The 22,037-nt window shown below is 45.1% G+C and overlaps 1 protein-coding gene and 1 non-coding gene across 2 annotated transcripts in view; one reads left to right on the forward strand and one right to left on the reverse strand.

The window, feature by feature from the left end:
* Nucleotides 1-21,059, forward strand: part of EPB41L4A (erythrocyte membrane protein band 4.1 like 4A) — a 296,687-nt gene extending 275,628 nt beyond the window's left edge. Inside the window, exons 19-23 of the mRNA XM_055139615.1 lie at nucleotides 14,147-14,194; nucleotides 14,694-14,762; nucleotides 16,646-16,756; nucleotides 17,550-17,631; nucleotides 19,687-21,059. Coding sequence (XP_054995590.1) covers nucleotides 14,147-14,194; nucleotides 14,694-14,762; nucleotides 16,646-16,756; nucleotides 17,550-17,631; nucleotides 19,687-19,812 — 436 coding nt within the window. The 3' untranslated portion in view covers nucleotides 19,813-21,059. The remainder of the gene's footprint in view (nucleotides 1-14,146; nucleotides 14,195-14,693; nucleotides 14,763-16,645; nucleotides 16,757-17,549; nucleotides 17,632-19,686) is intronic.
* A 587-nt stretch (nucleotides 21,060-21,646) lies between these two features.
* Nucleotides 21,647-21,773, reverse strand: LOC129400940 (small nucleolar RNA SNORA13). Its single transcript, XR_008627986.1, has one exon. It is a non-coding gene; the product is annotated as a small nucleolar RNA SNORA13 (small nucleolar RNA).
* Between the last annotated feature and the right edge of the window lie 264 nt (nucleotides 21,774-22,037).

A 22,037-nucleotide genomic window follows, 5' to 3' on the forward strand; every position in this document is an offset into this window, starting at 1 on the left:
ACTGGTGGTGATATCTGCAGTGCCAGCTGTGTCCTCCTGGAGAATGCTGGGCAGCACAGCCTAGAGCCCAGGGCTCTGCGGGATGTTTCCCAGGCTCTATGCTTCCCCTCAGCTTTATTGTTGATGAGAGGGGCAGGGGCTGGCACGTGCTTTGCACACCAAATGCCTGGGCTCAAGCTGTGTATGGCATGGTCCCCTGAACACCCCTGGGAGGAGCCCAAGTAGCTGTGCTGACCCACACCCACCCCTACAAGAGACGGAGAAGAATCACAGCCTCACTGAGCACAATTTAACCAAACAGAATGCTGAGAGCAGAGCTGGGGCCTGATGTGATCGTCCAGCTTCGCCGTCAGCACGCCCTGGAGAACTTTCTTCAACATGGAGCCTTCGCTAGCAAGGCGGGCAGCTTGGTGTGTCAATGAAGGCATTAAGTAGGCTCTTTATTTTAGTAATTTTGAAAACACCCTAAATTCAATGAAATGCTAGTAGAAAAGATTTTTATTAAAAAGAAAAATAAGGGACTGGAGCGATAGCACAGTGGGTAGGGCATTTGCCTTGCACGTGGCTGACCCAGGTTCGATTCCCAGCATCCCATATGGTCCCTTGAGCACCGCCAGGAGTAATTCCTGAGTGCAGAGCCAGGAGTAACCCCTGTGCATTGCCGGGTGTGACCCAAAAAGCAAAAAAAGAAAAAAAAAAGAAAAGAAAAATAAACTTAGAGAAAATGTTTATATATCAAAGCTTTGAAGAAGTCAAAAAACATTAGAACTTGTTGGATCTGCAGATGCATTTTCTGAATATCCCATTTTGGGGTTGTTTGCCTGGAGGTGCCCAGGAACCAGCAGTGAGCCTGGCTCCATGTTCAGAGCCTATGCAGGACTCGCCCCCGCAGCCCTGGCATTAAGGAAGGTAATGTCTTCATCCAAGTATCTGTCTCTGATGTCTGCTGTGCCATGCCAGTCAGGGGTCGGCCCAGGGCCCGTGTGGGGGTGTGCTCTCTGCCACTCGAGTCACATGCCTAGCACGCAGTCTTTAATTATTTAAGCAGTGTTTTAGGGTTTCAATCTATTTATTAATTGCAGTCATTGCATCGTCTTAAGTTTAGTCATAATGAATATTTTAATAGCATTGAACTACATATTTAAAATTTTAGTGTTCCAATTGCCCAATATGAAGGAAAATATTCTTGTTTTCCTTTTCTTTTTCCCTTTTCTTTCTTTCTTGTTTTTTGTTTGGGGCCACACCTGGTGGTGGTTAGGGCTTACTCCTGGCTCAGCACTCAGGATCACTCCTATGGGCTTGGTAGACTATATTGTGTGTTGGAGAATCCAGCCTGGGTCAGCCTAATGCAAAGCAAGCGCCCTGTTTACAAGACTCACTATGGCCCCCATGAAGCTCTCTTGTTTCACACGATCTACAGTTTTCCAGCACTGTCGGTGAGAGCGCCTCATGAATACAACATTCCAGCACCACCTGCTTGCCCAGAGTACTTGTCCCCCTCTGCCACAGTCTCGAGCCCCCTCAGCCCCCCGACCCCCACTTCACTGCCGAAGCAAGCTCATTCTGGTGACCAGTTCTTTGATTTGGTCTTTTGTTGTTCTCCTGTGCTTCTTAATATCTCACCTCTGAGCCATCACCCAGCCCTGCCCTCCTTCTGGCTGCCGTCACTCCACGTGACCCTTTCCAGCTCCATCCATGTAGGGGCTGATTGCGTGGGTTAGCCTTTTCTTGTAGCCAAGTAGTATTGCACTGGGCATATGTTCCATAGTTTCTTTACTAAAAGTCATTTCTTGTAAACATAGTTGGGTTTCTTTCCTAAATCTGGTCTAACATCTCTACTTCTCATGTAGAATATTTAGCATATTTTTTTTGATAATGTAATTATTATTTTGAAGTTCCTGCAATCATTTTGCTTTTTCCAGTTTATCACTCCTGGCAGTGCTTGGCACAGTGTGGGCCTCCTGCATGCGGCCCATATGAACGCTATCCTGCAGGCTATCTTCCTGGCCCCTGGGTTCTCTAGGGTTTTTTTTTTTTTTTTTTTTTTGCTTTTTTTGGGTCACAACCGGCAATGCACAGGGGTCATTCCTGGCTCATGCACTCAGGAATTACCCCTGGTGGTGCTCAGGGGACCATATGGGATGCTGGGATTCGAACCCGGGTCGGCCGCGTGCAAGGCAAACGCCCTACCCGCTGTGCTATCGCTCCAGCCCCTCTCTTTAGGGTTTTTTATTACTTAGTGTTTTATCCTATGACTTACATGTCAGAGTAAATCAAATATATCATGTGTTTGTAATTCATGTTTATGTAATTTATTATAATCTCTTTAGGGTTAATATTATAACATTTTACATAAAATTTCAAAACCTGCTTCCCTCCGTGCCCTTCCTTAGGACAGTGCATAGGGGAAGTCAGGGGTCAGTGGGGCTCAGCTCCTGTTTCTCTCTGGGGCTGATGCTGTTACTGCCAAAAGTCAGAATGACAGTTGTTTAGAATATTTTGTTGTTTTATGTCTCATGAGGATCAGTGGGTTTAACTGATCCCAGCCACTCCATTGTGGCCCCCAGTGAAAGATGAGGAATGTTCTTTTGAGGTAGAGAAATACCTTTAAATTAGGTGGTGTTTTTTTTTTTTTTTGAAAAATAATATTGCTGATTTATTAATATTCAGTGAGAAATACAGTCACAGTTATTCTAATTGTGTATGATCTGGCAATGGCAGACTCTGTATGGTCAAATTCTAGTGAAAAACCAAGTTACCTTCACAAGATTGGAGCATTGAGAATCTTTTTGGCTGCCATCATCAAGCTCTGTAAATCCATGAAACTCAGCCCCAAGGAAGGGAGAGAGAGAAAGAGAGTCCTCCATTGTATGAGGGAAACACAAGCAGGAAAATGGATAAATTTGTAACTGTACCCTCACGGTAACTCACTAATTAAAAAAATTAATAATTTTTTTTAAAAAGAAAGACAGTCGTCCAAGGAGATGATGGACCAGAGACCCCAACAAAACTTTCTTCCTGGAATTTGACTTTTTCTCCCTTTATATACAACTTGCTAACCTTTCTGCCCTTCCTAACTCATAATGTACTTCTTTAATGATTAGCATTATATTAAATTAGGTGTTTTAATCAAAAAATACAGATCAATTGAAATCAGGAAGGACTCAGAGTACTTGAAATGTTAGGCATTCAGTTGGGGGTATGGTTCCAGGGGCTGTGTGTAAGATCTGGCTTTAATCTCACACCCACATGGGTCCCCCAAGAGCCCTGTGGCTGGGAAACAATGACTAAAAATTTTAAGACAATTTAAAAATACCCTGGGGCTGGAGCGATAGCACAGTGGGTAGGGCGTTTGCCTTGCACGTGGCCAAACTAGGTTCAATTCCCAGCATCCCATATGGTTCCCCAAGCACCCACAGGAGTAATTCTGTAATTCCTGAGTGTATGTCTCAGGAGTAACCCCTGTGCATCATTGGGTGTGACCCAAAAAGCAAAATAATAATAATAATAAATTAAAATACCCTAAACTTTACACATTAAAATATCAAATGAGCCGCCTATAGTTGCCCCAGAACATTGCAGTTACCTAAGATAATACGATTGAGAGTTTGTATTTCTGGAACTTGTTTTGAAACTGACCATGAGAACATATTTAACGCATATTTGGGATGACTTTGTAAGGGAACTTGATGGTCATGATTAACTGTAGTCTGCATGGCCAAGTGAAACTCCCTAGGGGTGTGGATGTGGCCCAGTGGCTGGGCACAGGCTTCCCATGTGTGACTCTAGGTGTGGTTCCTGGGTTCCTGGAACCATCTATGAATATAACACTATAGCACTGTCATCCCATTGTTCATCAATTTGCTCAAGCGGGCACCAGTAACGTCTCCATTGTGAGACTTGTTACTGTTTTAGGCATATTGAATATGCCCCGAGTAGTTTGCTAGGCTCTGCCATGCAGGCGGGATACTCTTGGTAGCTTGCTGGGCTCTCTGAGAGGGACAGAGGAATTGAATCCAGGTAGGCCTCATGCAAGACACTCACCCACTACACTATCGCTCCAGTCTACCCAGGCACCATCTAAGAGCATAATAAATCTCTTTAAATGGCAGTTCATTCTGAAGGCACTGTGGTGGCATTAGCAGCAGTAGACTAGGAGAAGGGAAGCAGAAAGAGCAGTGAGTCTTTACAGTGGTCCAGATGACAGATAGTTTAGTGAAGAAAAGACTATTTGGTCCAAATGGAGAAGCAGATGAATACATGTTCAGGGACAAGGGCTTACATACAGCATAGGGGACCCATGACTGAATTTTAGCTTTCAGGTTAGTGGATGGAGTGACACCCATGTTGGTTTACTGGCACGGGGAGAGATGGGCCAGGGTTGTATGAGGAGAGGATAAGGATCTTATTTCAGGAATGAGGACAAGCTGGAGTAACTGGTTTGCCCATGGGATCCCTGGGTTCAATTTGTGGCACCGCATGGTCCCCTGATGCTATTTGGTATGGCTCAAAACAAAAATAATTTTTTTTTGCAACATGCAAGATCACTTTTTAAAAATGGGACTCTTTCTTTTATTTCAGATGTGACATTTACAAACCTGAGATTTGAGGCCAGAGTGATGCACAGTGGGTAGGATGCTTGCCTTGCATGTGGCCGGCCCGGGTTCAATCCCTGGCATCCCATATGGTCCCCCAAGCACTGCCAGGAATAATTCCTGAGTGCAGATCCAGGAGTAACCCCTGAGTATTGCTAGGTGTGACACCCCCCCACCCAAAAAAATATACAAACCTGAGATTTGTTGACAAGTAAATGCCCTTTTCTCTTGTCAGATCTTCGTCTATATTCTGGGCCTCTTAATTTTAGCTTCTGCTCGGATTACCGTGAACTATAATGTTATCTTCACTGCATATATAAGGGATTCTGCTGAACACTATCAGATCACATGTGTTAAGAACCTGTGGCATCGGGGAGGAAAAAAAAAGAACCTGTGGCATCATAAATGCTCATAATTGCAGTTACTACAAGTAGTTCTCAAGGTCTTAGTTTTTCCAGAAACTACAAAGAATTTAATGTTTTTCTTTGTTTTGGGGTGGTGATAATTCCCAGTGGCTCAGGGGTTGCTGTCCACGGTGCTCAGGGGACCATGTGGTGTTGGTGCCTTAGCTTTTAAACCATCTCTGCTTAAGATATCTGGCCTTCTAGGATACTTTATTCATACATGCGATATATTTGCTTTTAATCCCCCCAAACACCAGAATATCACATTAATTTTTAAGTATCAGATCAGAGGAGCATGAAAGTATATATAGTGGAAACCTCTCCCCTGAGGAACAGCGAGTGTAGACCTTATCCCCTGAGGAATAGTGAGTGTAGACCTTCTCCCCTGAGGAACAGTGAGTGGAGACCTTCTCCCCTGAGGAACAGTGAGTGGAGACCTTCTCCCCTTAGAAACAGCGAGTGGAGACTCTCTTCCCTCAGCAACAGCGAGTGGAGACCTTCTCTCCTCAGAAACAATGAGTGAGACCCTATCTCCTGAGGAACAGCCACTGGGGACCCTCTCTCCTCAGGAACAGTGAGTGGAACCCTCTCCCCTGAGAAACAGTGAGTGAAGACCCTCTCCCCTGAGGAACAGCGAGTGGAGATTCTCTCCCCTCAGGAATAACGAATGGAAGCAGGACCGTATCTCATGGCATATAGTGTTTCCAATTACCCCATGCCTGCAGCAGCATTGCTTTGAGGTTCATTTCACTAGCACTTAGAAAGGATGTCAGCTCTGATCTCTGTTCCTGTGGCAAGTTACTGGGAGCTGCATGGAAATGACAGTCATAGGGCAGCGTCTGGGCACTGGCAGCCTGGGCTCCCTGGTGGTGACATGTTTCACTGCTTGTATTGAAATTTTCAATACAATTTGTGATGTGATGTGGAAGCCAAGGTCAGAGCGATGTCCCCATAAAACAAACTGAAGGCTGGGTCTTCGGAAAATGCTAGTGTGAATCCCTGGAGGACTATTCTGAGAAATCAGGTCAGATCTGTTGCTGGCTCCGCATGCTTCTTAAACCTTCTTTATTTTGAATGAAAGATAAGAAAGGAAGAGAAGCATTGCCTCTAATTATGTCTATTGTGGACACTCAGGAATATAATCAATAATTACTGAGCTAATATTTCAGTGCTGTGTATTATTATTATTATTTTGCCAAATGTAATACCAATTTTATTTTAAAAATCTGAAAGTTCCACAGGTTACATTCTAGGGCTTCTCAGGCACCTGTGAGCCATGCTGGCATGGTCACAAATGGCTCCCCTCTCCTTTTGGATGTACCAAAAGGGGTCCTGCATTGTAGCTGCTGGCGGAAGAATCCAAAATCTGAAGCATACGTAAAATAACAAAGGTCCCTGAGGTTGTGTCCTATTTAAAGAGATTACTGTTCCCCACTTTTTAATTTATTTATCCTTTGACTTTTTTCCTTTATTATTGAATTATTGGAGATAGACCCTTACAAGGCTGTTCATGATTGGATTTCAGTCATACAGTGTTCCAACACCCATCCCTCCACCAGTGTATATTTCCCAGCACCAGCGGGTAGGTGGGGAGGGGAGATGCGAGTGACACATGTACTCAGGCACCACATGTGCTCGGTCACGTGGGCTCATGGATTGGGCAGCATATGTGCCCTATATGCATTTTTTATATACTACAAATGAATGCAGTCTTTCCATATCTGTCCCTCTCCTTCTCATTCATTTCATTCAGCATGATACTCTCTATGTCCATCCACTTAAAGACAAATTTACATGACTTCATTTTTCCTAACATTTGCATATTACTCCATTGCATAGATGTGTCATAGTTTCTTTATCCATTCATCTATTCTTGGGCACTCAGGTTGTTTCCAGATTCTGGCTATGGTGAATAGTGCTGCAGTAAGCATAGGGGTGGAGATGGTGTTTCTGCTGTGTGTTTTTGGATCCCCAGGGTATAGTCCCAGAAGTGGTATTGCTAGGTCAAATGGGAGCTCAATTTCTAGTTTTTTGAAGAATGTCCATATTGTTTTTCAAAAAAACTGGACAAGTTGGCATTCCCACCAATATTGAAGGAGAGAACCTTTCTCCTGCATCTGCACCAGCACTGGTTGTTCTTTTTCATTTGGATGTGTCCCAGTTTCTGTGGTATGAGATGATCTCTCATTGTTTTTATTTTCATCTCCCTGATGATTAGTGATGAAGCACATTTTTTTCATGTGCCTTTTGGCTGTTTGAATTTCTTCTTTTAGAAAGTCCTGTTCATTTCATTGCCCATTTTCTTATAGGGTTGCATGTTTTCTTGTTGTAGAGTTCAATCAGTGCCTTGTATATCTTTGATATTAACCCTTTATCAGAAGGGTTATTGGGTGAATATCCTTTCCCATCCATAGGCTCTCTTTTGTATGTATCTTGGTCACTTTGAGGTGCAGAAGCTTCTTAATTTAATGTAATCCCACTTATTTATGTTTGTTTCCACTTGCTTCATCAGTGGTGTTTCATCTTTGAAGATACATTTAGCTTCAATATCATGGAGGGTTTTGCCTATGTTTTCTTCAATGTACTTTATGGATTCTGGTCTGATGTTGAGGTCTTTAATTCATTGTGATCTGACTTTTGTGCGTGTTGTTAGAGGTCTGAGCCCATTTTTTTTTTTTTTGCATATAGCTATCCAGTTTTGCCAGCACCACTTGTTAAGAGGCTTTCCTTGCTCCACTTCATATTTCTTTCTCCCTTATCAAAGAGTAAATGATTGTATATTTGACAGTGTGTGTCAGGATATTCAACTCTATTCCATTGGTCTGATGGTCTGTCTTTATTCTAATACCATGTTGTTTTAATTATTACCATTTTTGTAGTACAGTTTGAAGTTGGGGAAGGTATTGTTTTTCTCCCCAAGAATTGCTTCAGCTATTCATGGGGGTTTATTGTTCCATATGAATTTCAGGAGTGTTTCATCAATTTTTTTGAAAAATGTCATAGGTACCCTTATAGGGATCATATTGAATCTGTATAATACTTTGGGAATTATTCCCATTTTGACAATATTAATTCTCCCAATCCATGAGCAGGGATGTGTTTCTATTTCATCATGTCCTCTTTTATTTCTTTTTTTTTCTTTTTGGGTCACACCCAGCAATGCTCAGGGGTCACTCCTAGCTCTGCACTCAGGAATTACTCCTGGCGGTGCCTGGGGGACCGTATGGACTGCCAGGGATTGAACCGGATGCTGGGGCTCAAACCTGGGTCGGCTGCATGCAAGGCAAATGCCCTGTGCTATGCCCACTGTGCTATGGCTCTGGCCCCCTCTTTTATTTCTTGAAGTAGCATTTTCTATTTTTCTTTGTACAGGTTCTTTACCTCCTTAGTTAAGCTGTTTTTAAGGTCCTTGACTTTCTGAGGCATGACTGTGAATGGTTTTTTTTTTAATGTCACTTTCTTCTCTCATTATTTGCATATAGAAAAGCCATGACTTTTGGGTGTTGATTTTATAGTCTTTGACTTTACTATACAAGTCTATTGTTTCCAGGAGCTTTTTGGTAGATGTCTTAGGGTTCTCTATGTATAGTATCATGTCATCTGCAAATAGTGAGAGCTTTATTTCGTCCTTTCCAATCTGGATGCCCTTACTACCTTTTTCTCCCCTAATTGCTATGACAAGTACTTCAATACTATATTGAATAGAAGTGGCGAGAGTAAACATCCTTGTCCCTGATCTTAGAGAGAAGGCTTTTAGTTTTTCCCATTGAGAATAATGCTTGCCATGGGCTTGTGGTAGATGGTTTTGATTATATTGAGGAAAGTTCCTTCAATTCCCATTTTGCTGAGAGTTTTCATCATAAACAGATGCTGGATGTTGTGAAATGCTTTCTCTGCATCTACTGATATAATTATATTTTTTTATCTTTTCTTTTATTGACATATGAATTATGTTGGCTTAATTTGGAATATTAGACCACCTTGAATCCCACTTGGTAGGGGTATATGAGTCATTGGCTTCTGCTTGCTAGTATTTTGTTGAGGATCTTCGCATCTGTGTCCATCAGAGATCACTGTCACTGTTATCCCATTGTTCATCAATTGCTCAAGCAGGCACCAGTAACATCTCCATTGTGAGACTTGTTGTTACTGTTTTTGGCATATCAAATACGCCACAGATAGCTAACCAGGCTCTGCTTTGGGGGCAAGATACTCTCGGTAGCTAACCTCCACTACCCAACCACTACCACACTACAGGCCACTTTCCGGACACATTATAAGACACTTCCTACCCATTTTCCATAAATACCACACCATATTTGATGGAGTTCAGACAGTAGGCAACAAATCATAGAGAGTAATACATATATATACATATATACATACATATACATACATATATATACATACATATATATACATATATACATACCTCTCAGAGAGCCTGGCAAACTATTGAGAGTATACCGCCCACACAGGGATACAGACAAGCTACCTGTGACGTATTCGATACGCCAAAACCAGCAATGATAAGTCTCATTCCCCTGGCCCTGAAAGAGCCTCCATTTGTTGGGAAAGAGAGTAAGGAGAGGCTGCTAAAATCTCAGGACTGGGAGGAATAGAGACGTTACTAATGCCAGCTCGAGTAAATTGACAAACAAGATGATTAGAGGCTGCCTCAAAAGCTTCTGTCCCTCTTGGAGAGCCTGGGAAGCTACTGAGAGTATCCTGCTCACACGGCAGAGCCTGGCAAGCTACCCGTGGTGCACTCTATATGCCAAAAACAGTAACAATGACGGTCCTCATTCCCCAATTCTGAAAGGGCCCCCAGTACGCCATTGCGCTACACTAGCATGTGACAGGGACAAATGGAGACGTTACTGGCGCCTGCTCAAGCAAATCAATGAACAAAAGGATGAGAGTGATACAGTGAAGATATTTACTGCTAATTCTTCTGAGATGGGAACAAATTTTATCCTATAAATTGATAATAATAAATTTTTAAACAAGAGAAAGCACTATCATGCAGGTAAGAAGTTCTCATGGCTAAGTCCGGAGTGATAGTTCAGAGGGTAAGGTGCTTATTTTGCATGTGCCAGAGCTGGATTCATTCCCTGGCATCCCATATGGTCCCTTGAGCTCTGCTATGTGTGATCCCTGAGAGCAGAGCCAGGGGTAAGACCTGAACATCCAAAACAAAACGACCCCCCAAAAGAAATTCTCTTGGCTAAGAATATCAAAAAGATAGAAAAGTATAAATACAAAAATAAAATTACTTGCATCTCCAAAACTGAGAAATATCCATGTGGTGTTTCATATGTTGTTCATATTTACAGGTCATGTGGTGATTTGGGCATGCCTGGTGGTGCACCAGGGCTTGCTCTGGGCTCAGTGCTGGGGATGCTCCCAGCAGTGCCTAAAGGGATCACAAAGTGCTGAGCTTGATCCTGGGCCTCAACACCAAGCAGGTGCCAGTCCACTGTTCTGTCACTTAGGTCCTCTCCTTTATAGTTTTGTTTAGTTTGGGGATCATATCCGATAGTGATCAGGGCTTGCTCCTGGTTCAGCAGTAATGATCACTCCTGGGGGTGCTCGGAGGACCATATGGGGTGCCATGGACTGAACCAGGGTTGGGGCGTGAAGACAAGTTCTCTCCCCACTGTGTTGCTGACCCGGTCCCTTGCTCATGTTACCACCTCTTGCCTTTGTCTTGGAGTGTGGGCATGGGGGCTGGTTCTTCTGCCTCTCATTGTTCTCATTCTCTCCTCCTCATCCCTCCCCAGACACTGAGTTCTGGCTCAGGCTAGAGAGTGTCACTGCCCCTCAGAGTTGACTTGGACTCTGCCCTGGGGCCCTTTCTGCTCCTGACTGTCACTGCCACATTGTGGCAGTATCCATACTGGAGAAAGCTTTACCCCTGTGGCCCTGCCACTGTCCTGCTCAGGGTGTTGCTGGCTAGTTTTCAGTCCAGGGCAGTGTACCTGAGGGGTTTGGGGTGATCAACTGGGAAAGTCTTTTTCTGGAACCTGATGGGTAGCCAAATAATGAGCATAACAGAAACCCTTACAGTCCAACCCAAGAAACCCTTATAGTCCAAACAAGAAAAAGCACCACTAGTGCTGAGGTTGGGAAGCCTACTGGGACAGTGCCAACTGCCCACCTCCCTTGAATGAGGACGATTACTGGCAGAAAAGCTTTCTAGCCTTAAAACTGTGTTATACTTATTGATTTATTTTGGTTGAGGTAAGTTATGAGCACACCCAGTAGTACTCAGGTGTAAAAAACTAAAGATCGCCGAGGGGCGCGAGTGCACTCGCGGGCTCTCCGGGCGGCTCTGTCCCACCGCCCGCGTCCGGTGCCCCAGAACCGCGGTGTGTGCTGTCAGTCGAGGGCAGGCGACGGAAGGAAGAAGGAAGAAGGCCAAACTGGTTGCTCGATCCGTTTATTTCATTCTCTCCCTCCGCTTCTCTCCCGCTCTCCTCGATCTCTCCCCGTGGATCTGCCCCGTGGATCTGGCTCGTGGATCTGGCCCCCCAACCCACTCTCACAGCCTAGTTAAATCTCCACAGCATGAGGGGTTGGGGCATACACATAGGTGTGGTCCCCATCAATAGGGTAAGGTTCCTTTCCCTTAGGGGATGCTTCTCCTAGGACTTAATTCTCTTTCAGCAGGGGGATCCACCCAAGGGCGGAGTCCCATGAATGTGTTTCTCTTCTCCTCAGCCAGCAAACATATAAGAATTCATAATATTAATTATTTTGTATGGACACAATAAGAGATGCATTAAAGCTTATAGAATTGCTCTCCTGGGGCCATCTCAATCTCAGACTACAGTGCTCAGGCCAGATCAGTCTTTCCTATCCCTGGCAGGGTCCCAGTCTCATAATTACTATTGGATCATGACAGCATTTGTCTATGATCAAGCTCTTAACTTATAGTTAAGAATTAGGCACTTTGGCCAGGCCCATCTCGATGCCAGGGTAGCACATAACTCACCGCTTGCCCTGGATCCTTCCTGTCCCACGTCGGGAACCCTACTTTGGGGTGCTAGGAACTGAGGGCAACTGAGGCTTAAGTGGAGAAAGCAGAGGCCCGGGAGGGAATATTCGAGGCCAATTAATTCCCAAGTTATAAAAACATAATATTGTCTTCTTGTGTCTATACAAAACAGTCATAGCTTTAAAGTGAATAATTCAAAAGGCACAAGAAGAGGAGAAAGGCAATATTAACTTATATAATATAAATTCAGTATCCTAGGAAGGTCTGACCTTGCAAATTAGCAGAGTCGGATTAAGGGAAAGCCGAGGATTAACTCTTTTGGGGAAGAGAGCATGGAGAAGTGATTATAGCTAAATAAAGGGATGGGAGAGATTCGGGAACACCTTGATGGGTGTGACTGGGGTAAGCCTAAACTCTGGGTAAAACCGGGACAAGCTACTTGTGGCAAGGAGGGAAAGGGCAAAGTAATGTCATACTACACTCAGGGGCTCTTCTGGACTTTGTGCTTAGGAAGGGTCCCTGGTGGTTGGGGAGCGGGGCGGGGCGGGTGACGGGTTTATGTGTTGCCAGAGATTTGAGCTGGGTTTAGCTGAGTACGAGGCAAGTGGCTTACTACTCCTGTACTGTCTTTCCATCTCTTAAATTATATACTTTTAACCAGCTGTTTAGATACAGTGGCACCAGCTTAAGAAATGGAATATCTTAGTGCTTTATTGGAGTGGGGTGGGGGCATTTTTGGCCATGCTTAGGGGCTGTTCTCAGGGTCCTTGGGTGGGCATGAACCAGGACCTGCCATGTGCAGGCCACGTGTCTCAGCCCCTGGGCGCTCTCTTGGCTGCTGAGTGTTGCATAGTATGAACACCTTCCTGCAGATGCCATTTAATGGTTAAAGTATTCCCCAGTTATAATTAGACCAGATTTCCATATAGGAAATCCTTCCAAAGATGCATGTCTTAAGATGCATCTTTAAGAATGCATCATTTTAGGCTAAAATGATGCATGCATCATTTTAGGCTTATGATTTATTCTTATAATTCTTATTAAAAGTAAAAGGTGTTGCCTTTTATTTTTCTGAATTTCATATAAAACTTTCTGTTCTATCTCTTTTCCCATTTTTTCCACATTTTGGCTCTTTTGAATTGATTCAATAAGATCTTTACGAACTTTTTTTCTCCAAACAAGAAAAAGACCACTTACTCCAAATAGTTAGAAAGATTCCTCCTCCTATCCCTCCACTTCCTCCTCCCCCCTCTTCCCTTCTGAACCACCAGAATATCTGTGTGGTGCCCTTATTAACTGAGAATAAAATTTAAGAAGTGATATTAATACTATAGTGTTGAATGTGGCACTGAGCCCCAAAATAACAATACACATTACGAGTGTGAAATTCCACAGAACTGGGTCTGGGAGACCTTTTGATGGTCAGTAAGGCTTTTCTCTGTGGCTATTAGAGGCTGTTAGACTTCAGCTCTCTTGAAAGAACCTATCATTTTCTTACTAGGAAAGAGGTCCTTCAGTGGCAATGGTGGCAGTGGTAATAGATTCATAGTATTCTTGTGCCGCTATGGGGAGTGTGAACATAGAATGCCAGCTTTGAGTTTTTCATTCTCAGGAGTGAAAGGTTATGGTAAAATTAATTCTAACCAAGTCATTCTCAGAGAAGAGACTTGGAGTGTGCAGTGGGCTCAGGGAAGGGCATAAGTGTCAGGTGGCCCCTGAGAGCACCAAGTGCTGCAGCACCAGCTGTCTCTGGGTACCCTCCCTTTCCCTCTGGCTGCTGTCATCTGGCGGTCAGTCACCTTGATCCATAGACCACAATGAGTGTCTTCTGTGATTACTCCTAAGGGACAGGAAGGGTCAGGTATAATTATCCCCACCATTCCCATTGACTCATCCATCCCTGAGGATGTGCATTTGCCCTTGGCCTCCATTATGCCCTGGTCACAGGTGTCCCTGTGTCCCCCACTCAGTGTTGCTAGCACAGGAATCTCCAGGTGTCTTCATTCACATCGCCTGTCAGCTTCACCGGGCCAGTCTTCCCTGGTCAGGTCTCAGCAGGCACTTCTGTCTGGCTTCAGCGCTCTATTGACAGTAGCTGGAAGGGAGGCATGTTTGCACAGGTAAATCCTGCTTTTCTCTATTTACAGGAGGAGCCCTGATGTTCAAGCAAAAGAAGAGTTATGGAAGCATATTCAGTGAGTACGCCCCGACTGTGTGCAGTCCTTGCCATTCTGTGGCATTGACAGGGACAATGATTCCAAGGCGAGCCTCCGCTGCCATTGCTATGTGGTGTCCGCGGCCACACCAGCAGCTGCCATTAGCCTTGCTCTAAATGAGCCTCAGACAGCTGATATCTTACAAACAAATACCAAGGGAAACAGATTTGGGAGAAAAATCAGCACCTGCCACAGAAGAGAAGCAGATCTTTTGCAGGGAGTTGGGGGATTCCTGGGGAACCATTTAATTCTGAATTCCAGAATCCCAGGAGGAAGTTAGAAGACTCACCAAAAAGATTTCCTCCTATTTTTCCTGAACACAATTTTAGTTAAAAATCTTCTTGGATTATATTTCTGTTTGTTTTACTCACAATGTCTTGGGTTGAAATTACAAAGAGAAAATCTGCATGCCAATTGTGAAAGGTGTTAGAATTTATGCCAGCACCTCATTTTCACTCACTTATTACTTGCCTTGCAGAAAGGAACTTGTGGATCCTTCTGGACTGTCAGAAGAACAATTAAAAGAAATTCCATATACTAAAGTTGAGTGAGTATGTCTTCCAAAAATCTTCTCTGACAATTATATTGGTATTTATACATGAATGCCCATCTGACTCATTTGTAACCACTATCTTCCTATTTACAAATTTACTTTTGAAGATTAATGTCATTTAAGATATAAACGGGCTGGAGCGATAGCACAGTGGTTGGGCATTCGCCTTTCATGAGGCTGACCGGAGTTCGATTCTTCTGCCCCTCTCGGAGAGCTCGGCAAGCTACCGAGAGTATTGAGCCCGAGCGGCAGAGTCTGGCAAGCTACCCGTGCGTATTGGATATGCCAAAAACAGTAACGATAGGTCTCTCAATGAGAGACGTTACTGGTGCCTGCTCGAACAAATCAGTGAGCAACGGGATGACAAGATATAAACAATATGATTACAGGGCCAGAGTGTACATGGTACAGTGGGTAGGGCACTTGCCTAGAATGCAGTCAGCCCAAGTTCAATCCCTAGCACTCCATATGGTCCCCTGAGAACTCAAGTAGTGATCCCTGAGCTAAGAGCCAGAAATAAACTGTAGCACTGCTAGGTGTGCCCCGTCCCCCTAAAAATAATAATGCTCATAATCCTTGGTTGGTGGGTAACAGAGTTTCTTTTTCGTTATTTATGTTAACACCAAGAGAATAATGCTGGCCACAGAAACCATCATTGTGTTGGTGAACGGGAACCTGTCACCTAGAAACATTACATAACAAGGCTCCCTCCTCACCACTTAGGACAGGGCGCAGAACACATGCCCTGCTGTCTGCTGCCCTGCCCTCACAGACTAACAGGGAACCTGCTCATCAGTCCAGTTCCTTTCTCTGTTTCATGCTTCCTTGCCATCTGCTCAGATGGGAAATACCTCAACCAATACATTTTTATTAATTTATTTGGGGATGGCCACTCTTGAAAGTGCTCAGAGGTTACTACTGGCTCTCTGCTCACAGCTTGTTGACTGTGGTGTTAAGGGGACCATATGGTGCTGGGTCTTTAATCCAAGCCTCTTGCCTGCAAACTATATACTCAGCCCATTGAGCTGTTTCTGCAGCCTTAGGTAGAGGAAGCTTGGAAAATTCTCTTTAGGTGTGTGTGTGTGTGTGTGTGTGTGTGTGTGTGTGTGTGTGTTTGTGTGTGATTGTGGGTATGCGGTGTATGTGTATGTATGTGTGGGGTGTGTGTGTGTATGTGTGGGGTGTGTGTGTGTATGTGTGGGGTGTGTGTATGTGTGGGGTGTGTGTGTGTATGTGTGCGCACAGGCCCAGCACCTCACACTTACATGGCAAGTGCTCTACCCGTGAGCTCCTGTCCTCACCCCTGTCCACCCATATTCTGATGGAAGGTTGGGTTCTTAATGACAGTGACCAACTTTTCCTGGTAAAAATATCATTTCATTTGTCTTGAAGGCTTTTCTCCTTCCACACAACAGGAAAGAATTCACTTACTGGCAATATTCTATTAAAATGTTGGTGGAAGGCACAGGACATGGTCCTGATGCCACATGGTCCCTGGCATGTGGCTGAGTGCCCTTGAGCTCCGGTGCTAGCCGCCCAGGCTGGTGGAATCACTGGTGGGGCCCACCCGCCTGAGTACCACTGAGGCGACACCCCAAAATATTATCAATAAGATAAACTATGGTGGTTAGAAGAGAAAATAGTCAGGTAGGATTCCCATGCTGGGGCAGTTGCCTTGGGCTTCTGCGCGTGACAGTGTGCTTACTCGTGTTTCTGCATGTTGGGGCTCTGGCTGACTCGGGCTTCTGCTTGATAGTGCTGACAAGTGCTTCCCTGTGACGGGACTCTGACTGATTCACACTTCTGCCTGACGGGGCTGACTGATGGAGCTCTGACTGACTCGCACTTCCACCTGACGGGGCTCTGATTCTCCTCAGGACACAGGGGGATCCCGTCCGCATCAGGCACTCGCACTCCCCGCGGAGCCACCGCCAGCACCGCAGATCCCAGTGCTCGGATGGAGAACGCTCAGTCCTCTCAGAGGTCAAGTAAGTGTCCAGGCACGGGGAGGGCAGTCTGCGGCCCCGTCAGGCACCACCGCGGTCTCTCTGGCACCTTCCCAAAGCCCTGTACTGCTGAGCTCATTGGAGAGCAGGGGTGAGACCAGATGTAGTGAACCACAGGCCTCCCACGCCAGGCAGAGGGTTCAAGAAGCTGAGATACAAAGAAGCAGGCATGAAACTTCATTGTGAACAATGTAGCCAGAGTTGAGGGAAATCAAAGTTCTTTTTAGATATGATAATTATCCTTTGCTGAAGCAAATATAATACTTTGTGCTATTCTGAGGAAAGTGACCGTTTCTCAACATGTTTAGGTATGTATGTATTAAATATTTGCAAGGAGCTAGTTGTACAAGTGTTTGAATTTGGTATTGCTGGGTAAGAATGTTGACTGTTAGACTGAAAAAACTCAAAATGGCAGTATGTGTTTGTGTGGTGGGAAAACGGGTTCCTCTGAGAGGGGCAAAGACTAACCAGGCTTTGCCTCTTTTGTCTCCATGGGTTCATAAAAAAAAGGACAGTTTCTTTCTCTAGATCTTAAGTCAAAGCCACTTGCATTACACGCTAACAGTAAGAAAACATTCTTGGATCTTCCATTTACTAGCTGTGATTTTGAGACAAAGTAACCTGTCCAGTATAAAAAAGTTATGCGGTGCCAGTCTAAAACTTGGTGGGCACTGCAGGGAGACAGACATACTTCCTGTGCTCTGACCCTCTTTCAGCACAAGCTGTGAGGCTAGCTACTGTCCCAGTCATTAATTCTGAAATTCACTCTTTGCAGTTCCAAAATGGATCTTGTCCCTCCACTTCCTGTGACCCGGTCCTCAGATGCGCAGGGCTCTGGGGACTCCACCGTCCATCAGGTTAGTAGCCATGGGTTTTCAGAAGGCACTATATGAGTAGCCACCTTTCTGAGAACCCCTTTGGGAAAGCAGTGATGTGGATCCTTAACAACTTTTAGACTGTGTTTTTACATGTATGAAATGTGTAAGAGGAAGTAGGTCATGACTCATGATCAAGACAAGGTGCACTATGAGAAGAGAATGAGAGGTGCAGAGTCTAAAGTGATATGAGACTTGGGGCAAAATAAGGATAATAACAATTGTAAAATTGAGCCAGAATAGAGATAATGAATTTAGGACATTTCTGTTTTGAGCAGAAAAGCAGAATGAGGAACTCCCAGTGCACAGAAATTCAATTAACTGATGACATGAAAATTATGTCCTAGAGAATTGGTGAGTTACTTTTGTTCTAGACATTGAAGGAGATGGCATTTAGCCGTCTTACCAAAGTCAGTTAATTGAATTAAGTACAGATATATAGGGTACTACAGCAAAGATTTCATAAGTTTTTTTGATACTATCTTTCTTGGTGTACTGCTTAATAAGAAAATGTATGTTGGGGCCAGAGTGATAGTACAGTGGGTAGGGCATTTGCTGTATCTTGGTTTGATCCCTGGCACCCCATATTGTCCCCAAGCCCACAAGGAGTGATCCCTGAGCACCACTGGGTGTGGCCTTCCAAAAAATGGGGGTTGGGGGGGCTGGGGAGGCTTGGGCTTGGGGTGGAAAAGTATGTTGCTTAAGATTGTTAGCTGGATTTGTACCAATTAAACTACTCTAAAAGCAAAGCTTATGTTTGTAAACACAGATTTGTTAATTTTTTTTTTCTTTTTGGGTCACACCTGGCAATGCACAGGGGTTACTCCTGGCTCTGCACTCAGGAATTACCCCGGCGGTGCTCAGACCATATGGGATGCTGGGAATAGAACCTGGGTTGGCTGCATGCAAGACAAATGCCCTACCCGCTGTGCTATCACTCCAGCCCCAGATTTGTTAATCTTGTTTGCAGTGCTTTGGTGCTGGGTCATAGATTCCTTTGGAATGCTGTCCCATACCCCATAAAAAATGCACATCAGCTCCCTGTTCTGTGAGTTCACAGAAATCAAGAGTCCAGATTCTAGTGGTTTTCATCATGTGCTGCCTTTCCTTTGTTCTGTCAATTACTTCCGTGGGGGACAGACAACATCTGTGCCAGAATAAGTTATGGTCCCCAGAAACAGATTCTAATGCTAGGGTTCATTGGATCTCTCAGGGTCAGCATTGGTTGGGAAGTGGCAGACTTCTGATTCAGTACTAAAAATAGTGGCTGGTGGCAGCCCAGAGATTGTGCAGGCTTCAGGTGCTTGCCTGGCACAGCCAATGCCAGCGTTTCCCAGCAGCACAGGGTCTTCCAGGTGGCTCCAAAAATGGCTTCTGAGCTGGTTGGGACCCACCCCCACAGAAAGGCTGCTCACACCTCCCCTTTACATACTTCAGGAAGACTGGTATCTAGTGATTTGACTCACTTCTGAAAGCTTTTGTCCGAGGAGGGCAAGTTCAAGCCTTGACTGACCAGGTAGCGTGTTCCACCAACCCCAGGTCTGCTCACCCCTCCTGACTGGAACTGGTGGAGCCCTGCCTCTACATCTGTTGAGACCTTTATCCCTCTCACGGCACTCACCCTTCAGGCACCTAGGGCTGGTTGGTCAGGAATCCCTGGGAGCCCCCACTCCACTAACAAAACAGAGCACAGGACAGGTTAGGCTTCTCTAGGCTCAGCTTTCTCATGGCTGTGGGGGAGAATCATCCTGCCTTTCCTAGGACACACTATCTTGGGGCTGAACTCAGTAGGCCCTAAAGACACCACCAGGAAGTCATGTTTACCTGACTCCATACACACCTTAGCCCACTCTAGTGCTCCTCAACTGGATGGAAGAGCAGTTTGATTTTGGAATACTAATTTTGGATGACTGAGCTAATTTCCATGCATATCACATCAGATAACCCTTATAACTTTTAATAAAGGAAAATCGTACTGGTACCCCAATTTACTGTTAAAACTGATAAAGCTTATCTTCTTTTCCCCTTTTTCCCCAGAAAAGAAACGGATCTAAAGACAGCCTGATTGAAGAAAAAAAATCTCAGACATCTACAAGCAATTTGTCTGGAAAACACACAGTAAAAACAGTAAAAACAATGCAAGCTTCACGATTCAAGACTTGACATCAGCAAAAGATTTGGGAGTGGGAAGGGTATGCCATCTTGATTTGAAACTGTGAATTTTATTATTCAAGTTATCGTGAACCTGTGCAAGTTATTTCTACAGAAGAAAAATGAGTTGTAACCTTTAGAAAAAGCTTTCCAGGATATTTCTCTTTCTGCCTTCTTGTTTGGTAACTAGATGCTATCAGTCTAGTGAAAACTTGTTCACTTGATGCCTACCACTCATTCTTGGCAACCTCAGTACCAGATGCTCCTGATGCAAGTTGGGGTATGCTGGCCCGCAGCAAGCTGTGCAGTAGTGGAGCAGCTTTCCCCAGCTTCCAGAGCTGCAGGCATTTTCTAGTCAAATGCAATTTATGGATCGAAGTACACATGTAAAATAGCCTTTTTGGGTAAATATTGCTTTCCATTTGTATTGTCTTTGTCTTAATGTCTCCAGGGAGGAAAAAAAAAACCCTTGGATTTCAAAACTTTCATTCTCAAATGACCCTTCTCTGCAGGTGACTTCATGTTTCTCCTTCCTGCATTCAACCCCATCCATCTTTTTACACAGACCACCTAATCAGCTCACAAACAGGACCCTCTCCACCTTGCATTCTCCCCCACATCCATCGTTCTCGTGATCTTCCCTTCTGCCCCAAATGGCTCCTTCATGTTTCTATATCTTACCGGTGTTTTGCCAAGTTAGTTCAACCGACTTGAATATCCTTCCCTCTACCTCAGGGCCATCACGCCTGTCAGTGTACTCACTCACCTGGCACTCATTGATCAACACCAACTTTTCATGGGTGGTTGCTTTTAACTTATTGTGCCACTTCCACTGGCCCAAGAACTATATCCTCTTGCTTAGTTGAAAACTACTGTAGCCTCCAATTTACCCCTTCTTGTTCAGGTCCTCAAGCCCGTTCTCTTACATGTCAAGTCTAATTTTTGTAACACTTCTAGTGACATTATGGCTACCTTTAAGTCTTAAAAAGTCTAAACTCCTAGAAATTAAGGAAAACAGGTATGTTGTCACCAGTTTGGCCTTAACCTCTTGTAGTCCAAGGTCTCTGCATATCACTCCCCCAAATACCCAAAGTCACAAACTGGGTCTCCTCAGGTCTCCCCAAGTTGAAATCCTACTGTGCACAAGACTTGTCCCACAGTAGGTATTGTGATGACATTTCTTCCATGTCCAGAGGCAGACCGTCTAGTTCACAACTGTACTCCCTGCCCTAGTAAAACATTTCAATAAATTTTTTTGATTGCTGGAATACTGTTCTTTCTTTCAAAGACAGAAGACACCAAGACTCAGCAACTAACTAAAAAGTGTCATCATGCACTAGGAACTGTGAAAAAACTTTTTTTTCCTAAATAAGGGTCTGGCACTATTTCATTTATCAGGCAAATGCCCTACCCATTGTACTGCTGCTCTGGCCTGTCTCCACTTCAACGATTGACCATTGCATATCAATCTAACTCCTGAAATTAAGTTTTTCAGTTGCCAGAGGAAAAAAATCCCCTTGATAACTTCTCCCAAGAAACATTAGCATAATAACCATTCAAAACGCATACCACACAAAGTTTAGCAGTCCTTGTTCTTCCTGAAAAAATGTTCTTTATTTACGGCAATTTTGAGTCACAGCGTTGAGGGGCCCCCAGGAGTGCCCGCATCTATCTGGTCATGGCTGTATGGAGAGCACCTTGATCCCGGATCCTCTCCAGCTCCGGGCTCCTGAAGCCTGACGCGAGTGCTCGCGTGACCGCTGCAAACGGGCCCCTAGGGGAAGAAAGGCGCTTGGTTACGCGATCCCGCGATCCCCCGCTCCCACCGGGCACCGCTCCCCGCTGGGGCTGTCCCTCGGCAGTTCCTGTGCCGGGACGGCGTCGCCGGCGGGAAAGCCCTGCCGGGGGCTTGCTCTGCGCCTCTCTTGACACCGCGTTCACTAGCAGCAAAGCGAACGGGCAACACGAAGGCGGCCTGTGTGCGCGGGGCTCGGGCCACACTCATCCGCGGCCCCGGTGCGGCCCGTGTCCCCGCGCGCAGCCAACGCGCGTCCCCGGTGCAGGTGTCCCAGGTGCAGGCCGCGTACCCGCCGCGCCGCCAGGTCCACATACCCACCGCCAGGACACAAGACGCGACTCACGGGCGCGCACGGCGCGAAAGGGAGCTGCGCCGGTCCCCGGAGCTTTTCTAGGCCCGAGAGATGCCGCGCGCTCTCGCGAGACGTTCCTTTCCGTGA

This window comes from Sorex araneus, chromosome 1, assembly GCF_027595985.1.
Source record: "Sorex araneus isolate mSorAra2 chromosome 1, mSorAra2.pri, whole genome shotgun sequence".
Taxonomy (NCBI): Eukaryota; Metazoa; Chordata; class Mammalia; order Eulipotyphla; family Soricidae; genus Sorex; species Sorex araneus.